The sequence below is a fragment of the Macrotis lagotis genome, chromosome 3, assembly GCF_037893015.1.
Source record: "Macrotis lagotis isolate mMagLag1 chromosome 3, bilby.v1.9.chrom.fasta, whole genome shotgun sequence".
Lineage (NCBI taxonomy): Eukaryota > Metazoa > Chordata > Mammalia > Peramelemorphia > Peramelidae > Macrotis > Macrotis lagotis.
This window is the reverse complement of record NC_133660.1, coordinates 233,604,425-233,623,308: the sequence shown is the minus strand read 5'-3', so window position 1 is coordinate 233,623,308 and position 18,884 is coordinate 233,604,425. Positions and strand designations below refer to the sequence as shown.

The 18,884-nt window shown below is 39.8% G+C and overlaps 1 protein-coding gene across 1 annotated transcript in view; it reads left to right on the top strand.

The window, feature by feature from the left end:
• OTOG (otogelin) overlaps positions 1 to 18,884 on the top strand; it is a 100,852-nt gene that overhangs the window by 2,503 nt on the left and 79,465 nt on the right. The window contains exons 3-12 of the mRNA XM_074231609.1: positions 201 to 264; positions 486 to 540; positions 5,707 to 5,785; positions 6,771 to 6,863; positions 7,141 to 7,295; positions 11,105 to 11,223; positions 12,598 to 12,803; positions 16,906 to 17,036; positions 17,539 to 17,645; positions 18,175 to 18,284. Coding sequence (XP_074087710.1) covers positions 201 to 264; positions 486 to 540; positions 5,707 to 5,785; positions 6,771 to 6,863; positions 7,141 to 7,295; positions 11,105 to 11,223; positions 12,598 to 12,803; positions 16,906 to 17,036; positions 17,539 to 17,645; positions 18,175 to 18,284 — 1,119 coding nt within the window. The remainder of the gene's footprint in view (positions 1 to 200; positions 265 to 485; positions 541 to 5,706; positions 5,786 to 6,770; positions 6,864 to 7,140; positions 7,296 to 11,104; positions 11,224 to 12,597; positions 12,804 to 16,905; positions 17,037 to 17,538; positions 17,646 to 18,174; positions 18,285 to 18,884) is intronic.

Genomic DNA, 18,884 nt, shown 5'->3' with positions numbered 1-18,884 from the left:
TACTGGTCGCTGTCCTCCATGGGGGTCCTGGCCTCGCCCCCTCCAGCGTCTGGGATCTGCCTGCTGATTTTTTGTCTTTGGGTCTCTGGAGGTGAGAGGGGAGTTAAGATTGAAAGCTAGCCAGGGTGAGGGTTGGGGGAAGAGAGTATGAGACCCCGAACTAGGGGCCTTTCAATTTGCTCCCCTCCCTCTGTTTTCAGCCACTACGTCGACTCCCTCTAGCAGCCCCTCAGAGCCTCCTCCTGCTGCTTCTGCGGAGCGCAGGTGAGGTTGGGACTCTTCTGGGGTGGGCACCTCTGCTCCCTCAAAGGATTGGTGGACTCTTATCTGGCCCTGGGCACCTCGTGGGTGGGGTGGGGGGAGAAAGAAGAGCAGAGGCAAGTGAGGAGGGAAGGGCTGGTTTAGTCTGGACGGGGGCAGCTGCTTAGCCACCTTAACTAAGCTCAGCTGAGCTTCCCTTAGCTCAGTCTTTTCCCCTTCTCCAGCCTTGAAGAGGCCAAACTTCGCCTGGGAGAGCCCACTGCTGGTCAGCAAGGCCAGGTAAGGGGACACCAGCAGAGACACCAGCCTGGGGCATCTGGATGGGGATGAGTGGAGTCCTTCGCTGGAACCTCCGTCTCCCCACCTCTCTGTCCTAGAGGGCAAAGAGGGTTGGTCAGTGGTGGTCCTTCTACACACGCTGGACCAAGCAATCCGCTTAGAAAGAAGCTGGGCCATGTGGGTGCTGTGGCTGAAAGGAAACTTTAGCACTGTACTCCAGTGGAGGTAGGACGGCTGGCGAGGCTCTAGCCTGGGAAGGAGCTGGATTAGGCAAAGCCCTAGGGTCCCTTTCTGCTCTGAGATTTTGTAAATCAGGGCAATGGGGTAGCAAGTCTACTTGGATAATGTCATTTAAGAAAATAAATATCATGCTTATTTTATCAACTACATGCAATGGTGGTTCTCAGCAAACTTTCTTTTTGCAAAGTTTTGAATTTTACATTTTTCTCCCTCCTTCTCTTCCCTCCCCACTCCCCTGACAGAAAGCACTCTAATATAAGGTGTATATGTATAACCATGCTAAACATAGATCCATGTTAAGCATGCTGTGAAAGAAGACTCAAATCCAAATGGGGGAAAACATTAGAGGAAAAAAAAGATTTAATATATAAGACAAGTTTTAATAACTGAAGTTAGTAAGCTTTGGCCTGGATATGGATGGTATTTTCTATCACAAGTCTTTTAGAATTGTCATTAATTGTTATACTGCTGAAATGTGCAAGTCCATCAATAGTCGATCATCTCCCAATGTTGCTATTAGTGTGTATAATGTTCTGGTTTAGCTCACTTCACTCTCCATCAATTCATGAAAGTTTTTCCAGGCATTTCTGAAGTTTAGATAACTGTCATCTTAGGCCAAATAGACAGGACCTTTCTGCCAACTGGTATTCAGGTGCCATGAACCAGACAACCAGAATCAGTTGCCTTGAACATAGAAATGGTTATGTTTGAGAGTGCCTGTGTGTATGGGGGCAGAGTAGACCTACCTCCCCGGTGATGGACAATGGCTTTGGTGGACTGTCTAAAGAGGGGGCTAGTGGGAGCGGTGGGGAATGAGAATCTTCTGTCCCTCCATCTTTCTTTCATTCCTTCTCTTTGCTTATAAGGAGCACTACCCTGAATTCCAGGCTGGGCCTCTCTGTTCCACACTAAACTTCCCAGTCTGCCTGGGATGACTGCCCGAGATGCATGATAGAAAACTAGGGCAATCTGGGGCGGTGGGCAGTGGATGTCAGAGGTGCTGGTAGATTGTGTGTGTCTACATGGGTGAAACAGACAGTGGAACAATTATCTGAGTGATCCAGCATCCAACCTCTGAATTTTAATTACAGGCTGCTGAGTTTGGGGTGTGGCTTTCTTTTCTTTTTCTTTCTTTTTACAAATGTTGTTTGGGGGAGGGTGGTGGTCAGAGAGCCAGATGGCAAACTTGCTTCTACCAACTGCCTTCCTTTGCCCATTTCCTATTCAAATTGTTATCTAGCTCTGTTTCCCAATTTATACTTCTTCCTATATCATACAGTGGTTAACTAAATTGACCTTATAACCAGCTTGCTAGAAGACTGATTTTTGTTGTTATCAGATAGGAGTGAGACAACAAGATAGAAGCTGTCATTCATTCTCTGTCTAGACACTCAGTTAATAGGAGAAACCTCCAGTGGGCTGGGATTGTCTTTGCCTGATTTTTTTCTATGATGTTGAGAATGAGAAACTATTTCCATAATCCACTTAAAAATTATAACAATCCATGAGAAAAGAAAGACTCTTAGGATATGAATTTTGGCGGGGGAAGGCAATTGGGGTTAAATCACACACAGCTAGTAAGTGTCTGAGGCTAGATTCCTTCTGACTCCATAGCTGGTGCTTTATCCACTACACAGCCTGTCTGCCCCAGGATATGAATTTTTGAACTCAAAAGTTAGTGGAACTCAGTGTTGATTTTTCTAATAGTGACCAGCAGGTTATTTTCTTCTTTCCTCTATTTTTATAAACTAAACACTTAGTCTAGCTTCTCACTACCCTCTGCTTCTGACAAAAGGAGAGGAATATACACTTATCTCTTCCATATTGGAACTTTCCCCTCTGTGGTTTCAATATATTGAGGGTTGGCATAAGAAATTAAATGGGTATTTTGGGGGACAATTGTATAACCCACACATAACACAAGAAGGCCCACAGATGACACAGAAAAGTTTAGAAAACAAATTCATAAAAATATATATAGTGCTATATAATATCAACCCAAATTTTACAATAAAGTACTATAAACACCCCAAAAAGAAAAAAGAAAGATTTCAGATTTCTTCTCTGGAATGAAGGGAAGGCCTAAAATTTCTACTCAGGTTTTCCAGATTGTGGGGGCTGCTGCACCCTCAACACCCACCATATGGAAGGGATAACGATATACAGCAGCCATTTTGGCTACTGCAGATAGATGCAGGGGAAGTATATGGAGAGAGGGGAGAAGAAACTTTTAAAGAACGATAGAGGATCTTAGATTGAAAGTTGGAAGTGATCTTAGAAGTTATCTAGTCCAAGCTCCTCATTTTACAGCTGATAAAGATGCAGTCATTAGATTCCAGAGGTTGGATTTGAATTTAGAACTTTCCAGCTTTCCAGCTCTTTATCTTGTGCTATGCTGTGTCTTGGATTATCTCCCCAAATCTCCTTTTCATTAATCCATTGGCTCACTCAACACTCTTATCATGTAGTAATCTTTGCCCAAGTACCTCTGTCTACACAGTATTCTCTTTCTTTGCCCAGAAGAGATTATTGGAAAAGTTTCCCTCCTACCTCTCTCCTTAGAAAGGTGTCTGTAGGCCTGTAATGACTGGCTACCAGCCCTCCAAGAATGTGGCTCCTGACAGATTTCTCAGATTACTATTTTTGGAGCAGTGGAATGTCATTATTAAAAGGTTGTTACCTAGGGAATACAACTGAGACCAGAGGGAGTGGGGAGTGGCACTCACCTGTGTGCGGTAAGCTGAGCCTAAGTAAGACCTGTGACTCTGTCTGAAAATGAGGGCAATGATGCTTGACTTTAGTTCCCAAGTCTTTTTAAAGGGATACACAGCTATGGATTGTTAGATCATAGAATTAGGACAAACTGAGATCAGAAAAACCTCAGAAATCATTCGAGTAACTTCTTTTTTAGAGAGGAAGAAACTAAGGTCCAAGATCCATTATTGCTTTGTTGTTCTGACTATGAACTCAACCTCAAAGTATTATAAACCCTTCTGTTACTTGACAACCATGAGTTTGAAGCCTAAAACACAAACAGAGGTCCATCCAGAGGCTGCTAGGTCATTCCAAGGGGGCTCTTACATGTAAGAGGAGTCCCTTGCTCAGAATTTTTCTAGGAGACCAATGATTTCAGTGTAAAGTTATCACATCCAGACATTCCCCTTTCTCCATTACAGTTTTAATATATCTTGGGTTAGCATAAGACATTAAATGGAAATTTACACCAAGTTCACTCTGGGTATTCCTGGGTTCATGATCATTTCATACTTCCGGGAAACTTAGGTGTTTCATAGAAACTGGTGGGGTTCACTCAAGCAATGACTGGTTTCCCCATTCTGAGATGTCAGGTCAGAGATGGACTGCCAATTACCTAAGCAACTGGAAGTGTGGTATATAGAAAATTCTAAAAAAAAAGGAGGTTGATTCCAGAGGAGCAATATAGCAAGATCTTAGATATCTTAGAGGCCTGTTAGTGCCCTATGGTTTATTTTTTTCCATTAAAAAGTCTATAGGACTATTATAATGATGAGGTCACAGAGGCTCAGAGAAATTAAATTCTCTATCACCAGTTAGGTGATACAGTTAAGAAGTTCCTGAGGCAGGATTTGAACTGAGATCACCTAGACTGCAAACCCAGGTTTCTACCCACTCTGCCATGCTACTTCTTTTTCCATAAACTCTTTTTTTGTGAGGCAAATGGAGTTAAGTGACTTGCCCAGGATCACACAGTTGAATTTGAACTTAGGTTCTCCTGACTCCAGGACTAGTGCTCTATCCATTTTACTACCTAACTGCTCCTACCATTAACTCTTGCCATATTAGTACACTTTCTTTTCTGTTATCAAGGTCCTCAGTTTTGTCCTTTGTGCTTCTGCTCATTACTCTTGGGTAGCCCATTGCAGCATATCCTTCTTTTAGCTTTCCATTCTCCTTTTGATTCTTTATAAACCTCACTGTTCTGAAATCACAATGCAGGAGAAATTGGAAGAGAATATTGGTTCAAAAGAACTGGGTTCATATGGTCCAACCTCTTAGAATCTAATTTGCATCTTCCTCCAGTACTGTGCCCAGAACCTTCTAAGGAGCCAGAGTGGAATGAACAGGTGTTGGATTAGGTTGCTGAATGGGCTATAGGTCGAATCATCCAGGTTAGGTAGATAGGATGAGAATAATGCTGGTAAATGTTTAGCAACTGGCTCTCTGGAAAGAGAATGTGCCTACCAGCTAACTTTAAATTTAATCTCCATTATTATCACTTTCTAAAGTCTGGACTATCAATAAAACAATAAATCAAGCTCCAATTTGTAGTATTTACAAATTTTCAACGTTCATTTTGCTATAGACTGTTTCAAAGTTGTTATGATTATAAATGAGAGAAACTTGGCAGAGGGGATGAATAGGCAAGGAATGAGTTTTAGTTCAGGATTCATCTGTATATGATCTTTGGTTTGACATTCTGGAAGAACAGTTGGGGGCTTCCTTTTGGTCTTCTCTCCCCCATTTGGGATGGATTATTTGAAGTAGGACCAACTGTAACTGGGCTTGGGTGTGTGTGTGTGTGTGTGTGTGTGTGTGTGTGTGTGTGTACACCCATGTTCTGGGCTTAGATCTTGTACAAATGTATGTGCATTGGTGCACACATGAATTGCACATATGAGCATATGCACTCTTGCCAAAGATGATTAGAGGAGGAAAAGTCAGGAGAAGGAAGGAAAAATCAGATTCTTCCAGAACCAGAAGGAAGAGACTTCATGTCTACTGAAGATCATTAGTATAACTGAGTTGGGAAATTTCCTAATCCTATTACTCCCTTACTTGATTTTTCTTCCTCTACCCATGTCTGGCAATACACAGACATTAGGAATTTTAGTTGGTTCTTGAATTTCTGCTTCAAATAATTCTCTTCTCTCTCTTGTCATTCTGAAGGATTCTGCACCCTTGGGGGCTTCAGCCATGTTTTCTCTCTGGGAAAGAAGACTCCATCGTACCAAATGTGCAACTCCCTGTAAGTTGTCTTAAGCTTTGGAAAGGGACTGACTTGTGAAATTGGAGAGTACCATGGTCCTCCTTGCTACCTTCATGTTCTTCCTAGTCTTGGAGAACTGATCACTACCTTCCCTTTTCCCAAATGTCTCCTCTGTATATTTGGATATACCTGAAGAGGAAATGTCTGTGTGAGCTTTCCCTCATATTAGATTGTCCTCCTATTTTTCTACATACCTCACAGGCTAGCATGGTACATAGTAGGTGTGTAATAAATAATTGTTGATTGATTGATTCTATTCTATCTTCTGTTACTAAGTCCTTATCTGTTGTTTCTTATCTCTTGTGCTTTCTTCTCCCCTTCTACTTTAATGACTCCTTCTTCTTATGGCCTCCCCTTCTTACTGAGAACTGTGGGGTTTTAAATGAGTTGTTGAGGAGAGGGAAATAGATTGAAATCTCTCATATGCTCATATCCAAAATGTGCAATTGGAGTCAAAGTTATTTGACTACTGAGTTTCAATGATGTCTGTATGACTGACTTTCTTCATGCTCTAATCAAGCAGCTTCCAGAGTGGGAGTATTGCATGACCCCAAGGGGTGATAGGTGAACTAGTGGAGAGTAAGGCAGGAAGACTGGTCCCATAACACCCTCCTCCCAGTAGCCAATCATGGGCTTGTCCCCCAAACAACGACACAACTCTCACCCTTGATAGCCTAATATTTTCCCACTCTAATCCATCATGGAATTTAGTAAATTCTCAAACTTTTCCCTTTTGAACTGAGTCTCATCAGGTCCTCAAGAAAATGACAATCTAATTCCAACTATAGCTGCATCGTTTCTATTAGGAAAATCTCACACTGCCCCACTCCCTCCCACAAAGCCACCTAGGGAAAAGAAATTAGGAATGAAATGGGCGATCAAAAAATATGGAAACTACTGCTCTTTTCTAGAGTCTAGAATTTTGAATCTAGACCTCAGAAAGTTAATTGTCTTTACTTTACAGACTTATTCTCCTGCTTTAATGGTGGGGAGTGTATACACCAGACATTCTGTGACTGCAGGCGTTTTAATGCAACAGGCCCCCGATGCCAGACAGGTAGGACTGGACCCAGGAAAAAAAGTGCTTTTGAGGATAGTGGGGCCAATTTTGATAGAGCAAGTGGGGTTTTGAGAATCTTCCCAGTTTTTTGTTATCCAGGTGGAGGGAGCAACAGGGGAGGGAACCTCTGGACAGGTGGCTAATGGATGGGAAAGACTTTGATCATTCATCTCTGGGCAACTGAATGTATCCATCCTCTGAATTCAGCCTCTGACCTCCTCCCTGGAATTATAACTAGACTTCCTATTGAAAATGTTAATGTTTTGTTACCTAGTGTATAACACAGGTCCAGAGAGAGACAACATTTGCCGTACATGGGGACAACACCATGTTGAGACATTTGATGGCCTCTATTACTATTTCTCTGGTCGAGCTAGCTACACCCTGGTGGGTCAGTATGAACCTGGTGAGCAGAGCTTCTCCATTCAGGTGAGGAAGATGCATGACTTCAGTCATGGTCCCACTCACTGTCATAGATATGTGTGTGTTTGGGGAAGGACTTGGAGTTCTTGGTATATGCTCATGTGTAGGGACACAATGCTAAAGACTAAAGTTGAGATGATTTGCTTGTTACCTTGGATTGGACCAAAGGAGCTTGGATTTTGGTAAGGTCTCTTATATAGCCTTTCATCATGGTCTTCAGTTCTGGAACCTGAATTGATCAGTTTACTCTTGAACCTCAGTGTTTGAAGCATACATCCTTTACAACTGAGATTTGGTGATCAAATTGGCCATCTAACTCAAATTACACCTGGACTGGAAGAATTCTAGAATTTCAGAGGTGGAAAGAACTTTGCCAGTTATAGAATTATAGATAAATTTATACGTGGAAGGAAACTCAGCTGCCATAGGCCAACCTCTTCATTTTACATATGAGAAAACTGAGGCCAACAAAAGTAAAGTGACTTTTCAAAGTAGGTATTAAAAGTCAGATGCAATATACTTGACAATGAAAGAAAGCTTACCAGGACCTTTACTTTTCACCAGATCTAATTGTAGGAAAATTTTACTAATATTAAACATGAATTTGTTTCATTGAAACTTTCCTTGCTTGTGGTTCAGTTTTCAGAGACCAAAAAGAACCTGTCTAATTCTTACTGTAAATTTTCTTTAAAAAATATCCACCATGAGGACCTCAGCAATATTTCCCATTCCATTTTTTAAAAATGGCTGTAATTATTAGGCAATTGTTCTTTAATATGCCAAAATTTGTCTCTCTGCATCTTTCCCATTTCACTCTTAGTTCTTCCCTTTGGGACCAAGAACAGCACATCTAATCTCATTTCCACATGAGAATCTCTTGCATTCTTAAACCCAACTATAACATATCCCTAAGTCTTCTCTTCTCCAGGGTAAACATCTTCAGTCCCGTCCATGGACAGCATGATTTCTAGTCCCTTCATCACCTTGACCACCATTTCTGAATGTCCTCCAGTTTTTCAATATCCTTTCCATAGGTATCCAACACTGGAACTAAGGAAAAGTTTTCATCCTCTAAATTCTGGACACTCTATCTCTAGCCTAGCATGGCAAAACTTTTATCTCATAATGGGTTTTTTCAGTTCACAAAACACCCAGATTTTCTTCACTTAAAGCTGTTTTCAAATTACTATCCTGTACTTGTGAAGCTGATTTTCTGAATCCAATCTAGAATTGTTCATTTATCTCTAATAAATTTAATAATTTCTGATCATTGTTCTAACTCAGCATTTCTCAACCTTTTTTGGTCTCAGGACCCTTTTACAATTTTAATAATGACCAAGCATCCCTATTTCCTAAGAGTTTTTATTTTTGTGGGCTACATTGATATTTTCCCTATTAGAAATTAAAAAGTCAGCATTAGATGAAAATAGTTTTGACCTTAAGTCCAGTCATTTCAGTCGCACCTAGACACTTTCTGATACCATATGAGGTTTTGGGTTTTTTTTTTTTGGCAAAGATACTGGAGTGGTTTGTCATTTCCTTCTACTGTTCATTTCACAGATGAGAAAATGGAGGCAAACATGTTTAAGTGACTTGCCCAGTGTCATACACCTAATAAGTATTTGAGACCCAATTTGAACTCAGGAAGATACTCATCTTCCAGACTTTAGGCCTGGCACTCTGTCCACTAAACCACCTGACTGCCCCTTTTGACCTTAAAGACCTCCTGAAAGAATCTCAGGGACCTCAGAATTCCCTGAACCATATGAAAACCATTGTCATCTAAGACGTTAGCTTTCCTTCCCTGTTTTATGTTTTCTTTTATTTGCTTTTTTCAAATCTGATAAGTGTGCCTTCAATGTCTTCATCCAAGTTCTGATAAAAATTTTGAAGTAGGGTGAGACCAGCTCAGGACAGATCCCTTGGGACTTCTACTGAGAAGCCATTAATGATTGTTTTGTTTTTAGCTTCATTCATTCAACCAGATTCTGAATACACCCAACTAGATGATTCTCTAGTTCACATTTTTTTTCTTCTTGTCTACAAGAAGCATGAAAGACTCTATCAAATGCTTAGCCCAGCTGCCAGCATCTTAAGTTACCCTAAGAAATGTTACTGAAGAGTGGACTGGGTTTTCATGTTGGTAGGTCAGCCTCTTATGGCTCAGCAAAGTCATCAGGGCAAATGCTCTAATATTTGCAAAGCACTTTGCAAGAATTCACGCTCTATATACATGCTATCTGAGAGCCAGTGGGACTTAATGGCTAGAGTGTTGGGGCTGGAAAACCCAGTTCAAATTCAATTCTAGAACACTGGACTTTCATTTTATTGATGAGTTTTCGTCTTTATTATAACAAATAGTTTTATTTTATTTTTCCAGTTGTCAAAAATCTACCTTTCCCATTTCACCTCCCTCTAGTTCCCACTGGTGGAGAGGCCATAATGACCAAAGGAAAAACAAAACCCTTGTAACACATATACATAGTCAGGAAAAACAAAATCTCTTATTGGTCATATCTAGAAGAAACGTGTCTCAGTCTGTACTCCTTGAGAGCAGAGTCCATCCCCTCTCTACATCTCATTGGACATTCCTTGTCTAATCATCATTTTTCCAGAGGAAGTCCTTCCTTCCTCCCTTCCTCCCTTCCTCCCTCCCTTCCTTCCTTCCTTCCTTCCTTCCTTTTTCCTGTATTTTTCTTTTCCTTCTCTCTCTTTCTTTAATCTATTTATCTATATAGAGAGATTTTTCTTCTCTCTTTATGTAATCTATTTATTTATCTATACATAGTGATATCTCTATATAAGGAAATTTCAGATATGTATACATATGCACATATACATATATGACACACCTATAAATATATTTATAATACATATGTGCATATGTATGTGTATATGCTTATATACCCATATATAATGCTTTGTAAATTTTTTAAGAAGCTTTATAGAAATGTTAGCCATTATTACTTAACCTCATTTGTTCTTAGGTAACTTCCTAGTATTGTTCTAATAAGTTGTAGTTGGGTGAGAAATGCGTTGGTGGAGGGGGTTCCTTCACCAGGAATTCCCCATCCTAATGAAGTCACAGATGTTCTGGATAGTTTCATTTAAACGTATGTAGTTTTTATTGTTGTTGTCATTTTAAAACTAAAGAAATCTGGGATTCTCATTCTTGTTATGGAGAGAGATCCTGTGGGTCAGCCGGAGCCCCTTTGTGTCAGACAACGCTTGGGGTATACTTGCTAAGTTCTTGCTCTTCAGCTCTTTCCCTTCTGCAGTTCTTCATGATTCACCTAGAACTTTCCCCATTCTCACACTTCCTCTTGCCAGATAGACAGAGGCAACGAGGTGATCTAGTAGATAGAACGCTGGATGTTGAATCAGGAAGGCTAGAGTTCCAATCCTGATTCTGACATACACTTGCAATGTGACCCTGGGCAAGTCACTTTACCTCTCTGTGCCTCAGTTTCCTCATCTATAAAATGGGGATAATGCTAACACCTATCTCACATAGTTTATATGAGATTCATAATGAGATAATGTGTAAAGGGTTTCATAAATCTTGAAATGTTCTATAAATGCTCATTGTTCTTTTTATTGTTATTTGGACTCAGATTTATCTGGCATTAGTTATATTTCTAGAGGAATATTGACTCATAACTCATATCAATAAAGCTAAAAAGAGTTGACAAAGAGAGAGATCCAAGTCTCATATTGACTCTTGGACCTAGACCTCCCTATTGTGGCAAAACCTCCATTGGGGTAATGTCAGGGAATTTGTCCCTGGCTCAGGTGTCTCAACTCTCTCATTTCAGATTCACAACTACCCAGAATGCAGCTCTTTCCCCTACAGCTGCCCACGATCTGTCAGCCTCTTCTTTGCAGGAGAAGATGAGATCCGTCTGAGCAAGAATGTCACCCATGGGGGTTTGGGGTAATGAACTAATTTCCTTGTACCTTATCTAACCATCCATGGTATATGGGGTCTTGGGGAGAAACAACAGCATTCCCCTTTTCTTAGAGGGAAGTCCAATGGAAAGGAAATTTTTCTGTCTTCCTTTTAAGTTCTTGGGCTCTGGATGATTTCCAACTGTTTAGGAGGTGCAAGTCGGAGAGTTTGTATGCACAATATTTTTAGAGAGTGTGTATAGAAAAGGCTTACAAAAAGGGCCCCCATTGTCTTTACTGTGTACTTCCCTCTTCCTTCTCTTTCCCTTTGTTCCTTCCCTCCCATTCTCCTTTATTGGAGCAACTCACATAATAAACTCATTTACCCTGGAGGTTTTAGGGACTTCATGTACCATCCCTCTCAGACAGAGTTGCATTTTAAAAGAGAAATTTGGATTTATGCAAAAGAATGACTTATTAATGATTGAATTTGGTAGTATGTAGGTTAAAAAGGATAATTATTCATATTTATTTAGCCTATAAGAATAATACTTAATTTAGAATAAGTATTTATATCATAATCATTAATATAATAATTTGCAGTTTTCAAAGTACATTCCTCATAACAACAATATTATAAGTATTATTATCTCCACTTTACAGAAGTAAAAACTTAGACTTAGAGAGATAAAGTGATTTATAAATGATGACTAGGTTCAAAGCCAGGTCTCTTGACTCTAGTCTCAATAGTCCTTTCCCTTCTAAGATCTCTTGTAGTTTTGGGGTAGAAGAGCTCTTCCCTCTATTCCTCTAATTTCTACAAGTATGTCTGTAGTCTCGTTCTCCTTTTCAGTGTCTTCACATCTGATCTAGTCAGCAGGTTCAAGTTCAAGTCTTGGTTCTGAACCTAGCTGGTTGTGTGATCTTGGTCAAGCTTTAGCCTCTTAGTATCCTTATCTCCTCATAATATACACTTGTTGCATCCATGAAGTAAGATCTGCATTAGGTACTTCAGGTCTGTAAGGAAAAAACTATAAACTATAATATATGTAAATTATTATTATTATTATTATTACTATTATAATAGGACCCAAAAACTACAATTGCAATTGTTAATCTGATACTTTAATTTATAAATTATGGTTTACGAAGAAAAGTCTTTGTAAGTTGTAAAGTATATAAATTATTATAATAGTTTATTGAATAAACTATAGTTAATAAAGAAAAGACTATGCAAATAGGAAGTTACTGTTAGTATTCTGATTGTCTGTGGTATGTTCCAGTGGGTCTGTAGCTGATGGCTGCTCAGATATTGTAGATTAGTATGCTTTGTAATAAGTACCCTTCTTGGAAAATCATGTTGCGCAGGAGATTTGGGAGCTCTGAGTACCCTGTGTTATCTCCCCTTATGCCATGGCAGGGTCCAGCTGCCTCACATTACAGGGAACTTGCGACTCCATCAGATGGCTGGCTATGTCATTGTGCGGCACCAGTCTGCTTTCACGCTGGCTTGGGATGGTGAGTCAGCTGTCTACATCAAGATGAGTCCTGAATACTTAGGCAAAACTCATGGGCTATGTGGGAACAACAATGCTGACCCCCAGGATGATCTGAAGACCAGTTTTGGTGAGTCTTGAGAATCCATAATTCCAGACTTTCTTTTCCCCTCCCACTTTCCAATGGGAGCATCAATAGAGACATCCAGGAATGGAGAGATCAGTTGGTGGATTTGGGAAAAAGTTAATCTTTTCATCAATTAAAACAGTATAGTGGGTTTATTGTGTCCTCAATCCTGTGGAGATGTTTGTCCCATGCTGGATGGACTCAGAGATCTTGTGTTTGCCTGTTGGTCACTTCATTAGAATGGGAGATCCTTCTGGGTAAGGATCATGTTTTGTATTTTTTTGTATCCTCAATGCTTAGCATGGTGTCTGGCACATATTAGGTACTTTATAAATAAATGCTCATTGATGATTTAATGACCGGGGGGTTCACCTTAGAAATCTCTAATGTGATACATCAAGATTTTATTGTTTTGTTGAAGTGTCTAGGCTTAAGAAAAGCAATTAGAAAATGTTAACAATACAGATTTAAACTTAGAAGTGTGATGTGTACATTTCTGGAGATCTGGTTGTTAAACATTTACTAACACACTCTTGATGATGATATTTTATGATAGCAATAGTCATCTGATAATCTGAGATTTAGGTTAGAAAGAACCTCAGAGGTCCCATTGTCCTCCGAGGTCTCAACCCTAACTGAAGTTCTTTCTGCTTCTATGGCTTCTTGTAGCTTAGAGGTAGAGAAATCTTTCCCAGAGGCCTTTAAATCAATCTATGGGCAGAATAATTCAAATGTGCTTGATTTAAGTTGGTGCCTTTGTTAAATTCAGATCTTGGTGCCTATGTTATATTATGCAAGTCCTTTTACTTTTTTGACTTTCAGATTTTTCATCTGCAAAATAGGGATTAGTAATTCTTTACCTATGTACCTCAGATTGTACTCAGACACCACTGAAATCATAATAGTCCACAGAGAAGGCACTAGTAATACTTAGGAAAAATTTCCTATAGAAGATGGCATTTGAGCTGAGGCCTGGAGATATCTAGGGAATCTAGGAGGTGGAGGTGAGGAAGGAGAGTATCCCAGACATAGAATGAAAAGACACAGAGTTGGCAGATGAATATTTGTGTGAGGAACAGCTAGAACATTGGTGTAGCTGGATCATAGGGAGTTGGAGGGAAGTCAAGTGTAAAAGGAATAGAAAAATAGAGAGGAGCAAGGTTGTTAAAAATTTTAAATGTCACAGAGGATTTTATATTTGCTCCTGGAGATAACAGAAAGTCTCTGAAGCTTATGGGAGTGGAGAAAGTACTTTAGGAAAACTATATTCTTGCTGTTGATGTTTATCCTTCATTCTCGAAAAGGACCATGACATTAGGGAGGTGAGTAAGTACATTGGATTTAAGTGGGGGTGAGGAGGGCTGTGTAAAGTTACCAGCCTCACTTTTTCCTCTGGAGTCATCTGAGTCCAATGACCAGATATGAATCAAGATACCTGGAAATGACTCTGGATGAAGTGGGAGATCTTGGTCTTTTTAAGCTAAGATCTTTTTTTTTTTTTTGGAAAGGCAATGGGGTTAGGTGATTTGCCCAAGGTCACACAGCTAGGTAATTATTAAATGTCTAGGTCACATTTGAACTAAGGTCCTCCTGACTCCAGGGCCAGTGCTCCAATTACTGTGCCACCTAGCTGCCCCAAGCTAAGGTATGACTGAGGCAAAGTCCATTCAGTGAAAACCACAACAATGACAGTGAAAACTAAATATAATATAGAATTCTTATCTGATGGGGATGGAAACACCTAGAGGAAGGTGAATAGGACAGTGAGAGAGCTGGAACTTGTGCCATATGAGGATTAATTTTTTAAAGTATATTTTATTGCTATTTTTGTTTTATATCACCTAAATCTCCTCTCTGTCCTTCCTAGCAAAGTATTTTTCAAAAAGAGGCAAAAGAGAAAATATAGTCAGCAAAACTAATTAATATAGTAAAAAGATCTGAAAATAAATAGAATGTTACTCATCCATGTATTTTTTAACACTTCAAAGGAGGAGAAAATGTTTTCGTCTTTATTGGGTCATACTTGTTCTTTGAAAAACTGTAATAATTTTGTAGCATTCACTCTTTCCATTTATATTGCTTCTATTTTTATAATCATTGTATATATTGTTTTCTTAGCGCTACCTCAGTCTGCATCAGTTCATGAAAGTCTTTCCATGATTCTCTAGATTCATTCCATTCATTGAAGATGTGGGACTTGAATTGACCCCTGAACTGGGCTCTGACCTGGGCCCATTAAAAAGTAGGGCAGAAGCTATTTCTGTTGGAAGGACCAATGCAAGTGAAAGTGCAAATGTTAAATGTTCTTTCGGTGTCTGTGACAGTGAAAGAATGGAAAAAAGTGAGGAAAACTGGAGAGTAGGTGGCATATTTTTTTCCATCCCTTCTTTAGGGTTAAGCTTTGAAATAGTTCCCCAGGATTCAATTTTGTTTTGTTGGTGTTCTTTCAGTGTATGTTGCTGTAATCATTGTGTCTATTGCTTTCTTTTACTGATTATGCTATCTTCACTCTGCATCTGTTTATATAAGTCTTCTCATGCTTCTCTGATTCTTGATATTCATAATTTTTCACCACAATAACATCTCATTACCTTAAAGTACCACATTTTTGAACATTCTCCAGCAGATGGATATCTACTTGTTTGTACTTTTTATTCACCTCAAAAATGCTGCTAGAAATATTTTTGTTATATATGTGACATCATTTTATGTTTTGATGTTGGAATTTGTGCCTAGCAGATAGTACTCATGGTCAAAGGGTATGAATATTTTACATGACTTCTTGGCATAATTTCTACTGGGAAGCTGCATTTTATTTTATTTATTTTAGGGTTTTTTTTTTTTAGCAAGGCAATGGGGTTAAGTGGTTTGCCCAAGGCCACACAACTAGGTAATTATTATGTTTGAGATCAGATTTGAACTCCAGGGCCAGTGCTCTATCCACTGTGCCACTAGCCTCCCCACCCCCACATTTTATTTTTTTAAAAAATATTTTGTTTATTTTGAATTTTACAATTTCCCCCCTAATCTTGCATCCTTCCCCCCACACCCCACAGAAGGCAGTCTGTCAGCCTTTACATTGTTTCCATAGTATACATTGATCTAAGTTGAATGAGATGAGAGAGAAATCATATCATTAAGGAAGAAACATAAAATATAGGAGATAGCAAAATTACATAATAAGATAATGGATTTTTTTTTAAATGAAAGGTAATAGTCTTTGGTCTTTGTTCAAACTCCACAATTGTTTCTCTGGATACAGATGACATTCTCTACCATAGATACCCCCAAATTCTGCCTGATTGTTGCACTGATGGAATGAGCAAGTCCATTAAGGTTGATCATCACCCACATGTTGCTGTTAGGGTGTACAATATTCTTCTGGTTCTGCTCATCTCGCTCAGCATCAGTTCATGCAAATCCTTCTAGGGGGGAAGCTTCATTTTAAGAGTAATCTGGCAGTTTATGAAGGATTCAAGGACATAATGGATAAATAAATTAAATGCTAGTATTTAAATAGTACTTTATTATTTGCAAATCACTTCCCATTTTATCTCATTTAGATCTCACAACAACACCGAGAGGCAGGTATTATTATTATCTGAATTTTAAAGATTTTTAAAAAACTTTAGGAAGCTTAAAAGGAGTTTGATTAAAGAACTTGTGTAGGGGCACATAGCTTCTTAAGAATCTAAGGTACAGGGGGCAGCTAGGTGGTGCAGTGGATAGAGTACTGGCCCTGGAGTCAGGAGTACCTGGGTTCAAATCTGACCTCAGACACTTGATTACCTAGCTGTGTGGCCTTGGGCAAGCCACTTAATCCCCATTACCTTGCAAAAAAAAAAAAGAATCTAAGGTAGGATTTAAATTCATGTTTCCTAGCTCCAAGTCAAGCTCCATATCCACCATATCATTCAGGGAAGACATTAAAAAACTAAAATAATATTATAATAATCCATTTGTTTTGAATCTCCTACTTGTTTATGTTTTATTTTTTGAGAAAATTTTTTAGTGCTTTCTGATTTTGTTGCTTTCTTATTGTCTTTTGTTGCTATTCCTTCCTTTTTCTTGGTGGTCATCCCTGGCATGACATTTTATCCAACAGGAAAATTGACAGAGGATGTGGCTGAGTTTGTGAACAGTTGGCAGGAGGATCCTCCAGATGAGACTTCTGGACCTAATGTCTCGTTTCCATCACGCCCTCCATGTTTCCATCAGAGCCCCACTGCCATGCAGGTCAGAGTCCTGTTCTTCTCTATTCCTACCTCTTAAGGTCCAGTCTTGGTTTCTCCCTCTAAAAGAAAAAAAAAAGATGAGGGTTTCTTAGCTGGACCATGGACCTCATTGCTGAGGTTCCATTTTGGAATGGGGAAGGAAATGCTTATAATGTGCTCTTTGAGTAGAAGAAACCATTCTCACACTGTTAGGAACTTTGTGATACTGGAGGGAATGGGTCTAGGAGGAATGTGCCTTCTTTCATCCTTTCTTCTTAACTCTTCTCCCTTTCCCTTTTTTTGTTCTCCATATTTCCCTCTTTTCTTATCACTTTCTCTTTTTCCCTTTTATTCCTCCTCCTTTCTTCATTCTCTAGGTAATTCTCTCTGTCTCCTTCCTATTTGTCCATCTGTGAATTGAACAGATACTACCCTGGCCTAGTTAGGGAATAGAAGATGGTTCCTCTAAGACCTCTGATTTTTTCCTTACTCACTCACTAGTGTCTGTGCTGCTTTGTTTGTAGGGGGTGTATGAGCTATGTGAGGTACTGCTGAAGCCCCCATTTGACACCTGCCATGACTACGTCAGCCCCTTGCCCTTCATGGCCAGTTGTACTAGTGATCTCTGCCTGTGAGTGAATCCTGTGGGATGGTGGTGAGGAGGGGAGTTTCTACTTTGGGTTTAAGGCAGAGGAGGGGAGTTTCTGCTTTGGGTTTAAGGCAGGGCTAAGTGTTAGGCTTGAATTATCCTTAGTCTTTGAGCTTATGCCTTTTTTATTTTCAAAGTATCCTTCTGTCTTTTATCTTCCTTATCACCTTGTGGGGTTGGAGTTGAACTAGGAGGGAAACAGAGTTTAATCTCCCCTCCCTTTTTAAATGGAGAAACAGATCTGGGGAGCAGAAGTAGGAGGGGGAAGGGGTCACACAGAGTTAGTGGCATAGGCAGGGTTAGGACTTAAATCCAGATAGATCCCTTCCACTAAGCTTTGCTTTTTTCCATCTCATCCCTATTCCCCCCCCCCCCACACCCTGGTGTAAATAAACAAGTAAGATGATCAGTCAGGAAGGGATTTGATATCTATAAGGGTCTTGGATATTGAGGTCAGGGTGGAAGGATGGACCCTATTGATCCTTATTTTGACCCTTGGTGTCTCTGGCAGGTCAGCATCTGAGGATGCCACATGGTGCCGGGCACTGACTGAGTATGCTCGGGCATGTGCTCATGCTGGGCGCTCCTTGCAAAACTGGAGAACCAAGTTCCCATTCTGTGGTAGGAACCCTGGTCGGGGGGAGAGCAAGGTTATCTGTAAGGTACAGACCTAAAAAGTCTAAGGACACAGCCTTGATCTGGACTTTGAAGAAAGGAACCTCAAGTCAGAGAAGTCTGGCTTCATTGGTAGTTCATTTGCCCAGGTTGAGTCATGGAGAGTATCATCATGGCACAGTCATTACCAGTTCTAGATACCAAGGAGCTTGGTTCAAATTCTGCTTCTGACATTATTTGTTTGACCTTTGACCCTTCCTGGATTTTGGTTTCCTCACCTGTAAAATGAAGTGGCTTGTTGAGATGACCTCAGATCCCTTCCAGCTCTAAACCTATACCAACAACAAGCTAATATTCTTATAGCACTTTACAAATACTCTCATTTTATCCTCACAGAAATGGGAGATTGGTACTATTATTTTCCACATTTTACTGATAAGGAAACTGAGGCATGTGGAAGCTAAGTGACTTGCTTGGGGCCACATAGCTAATAAATTTCTGTGGCCAGATTTGAGCTCAGGTCTTCTAGACTCCAGTTCCTTTCATAGAACTCTATTCACTATGCCACTCTGATACCTAACGACCTTTGATCCATGTGCCTGTACC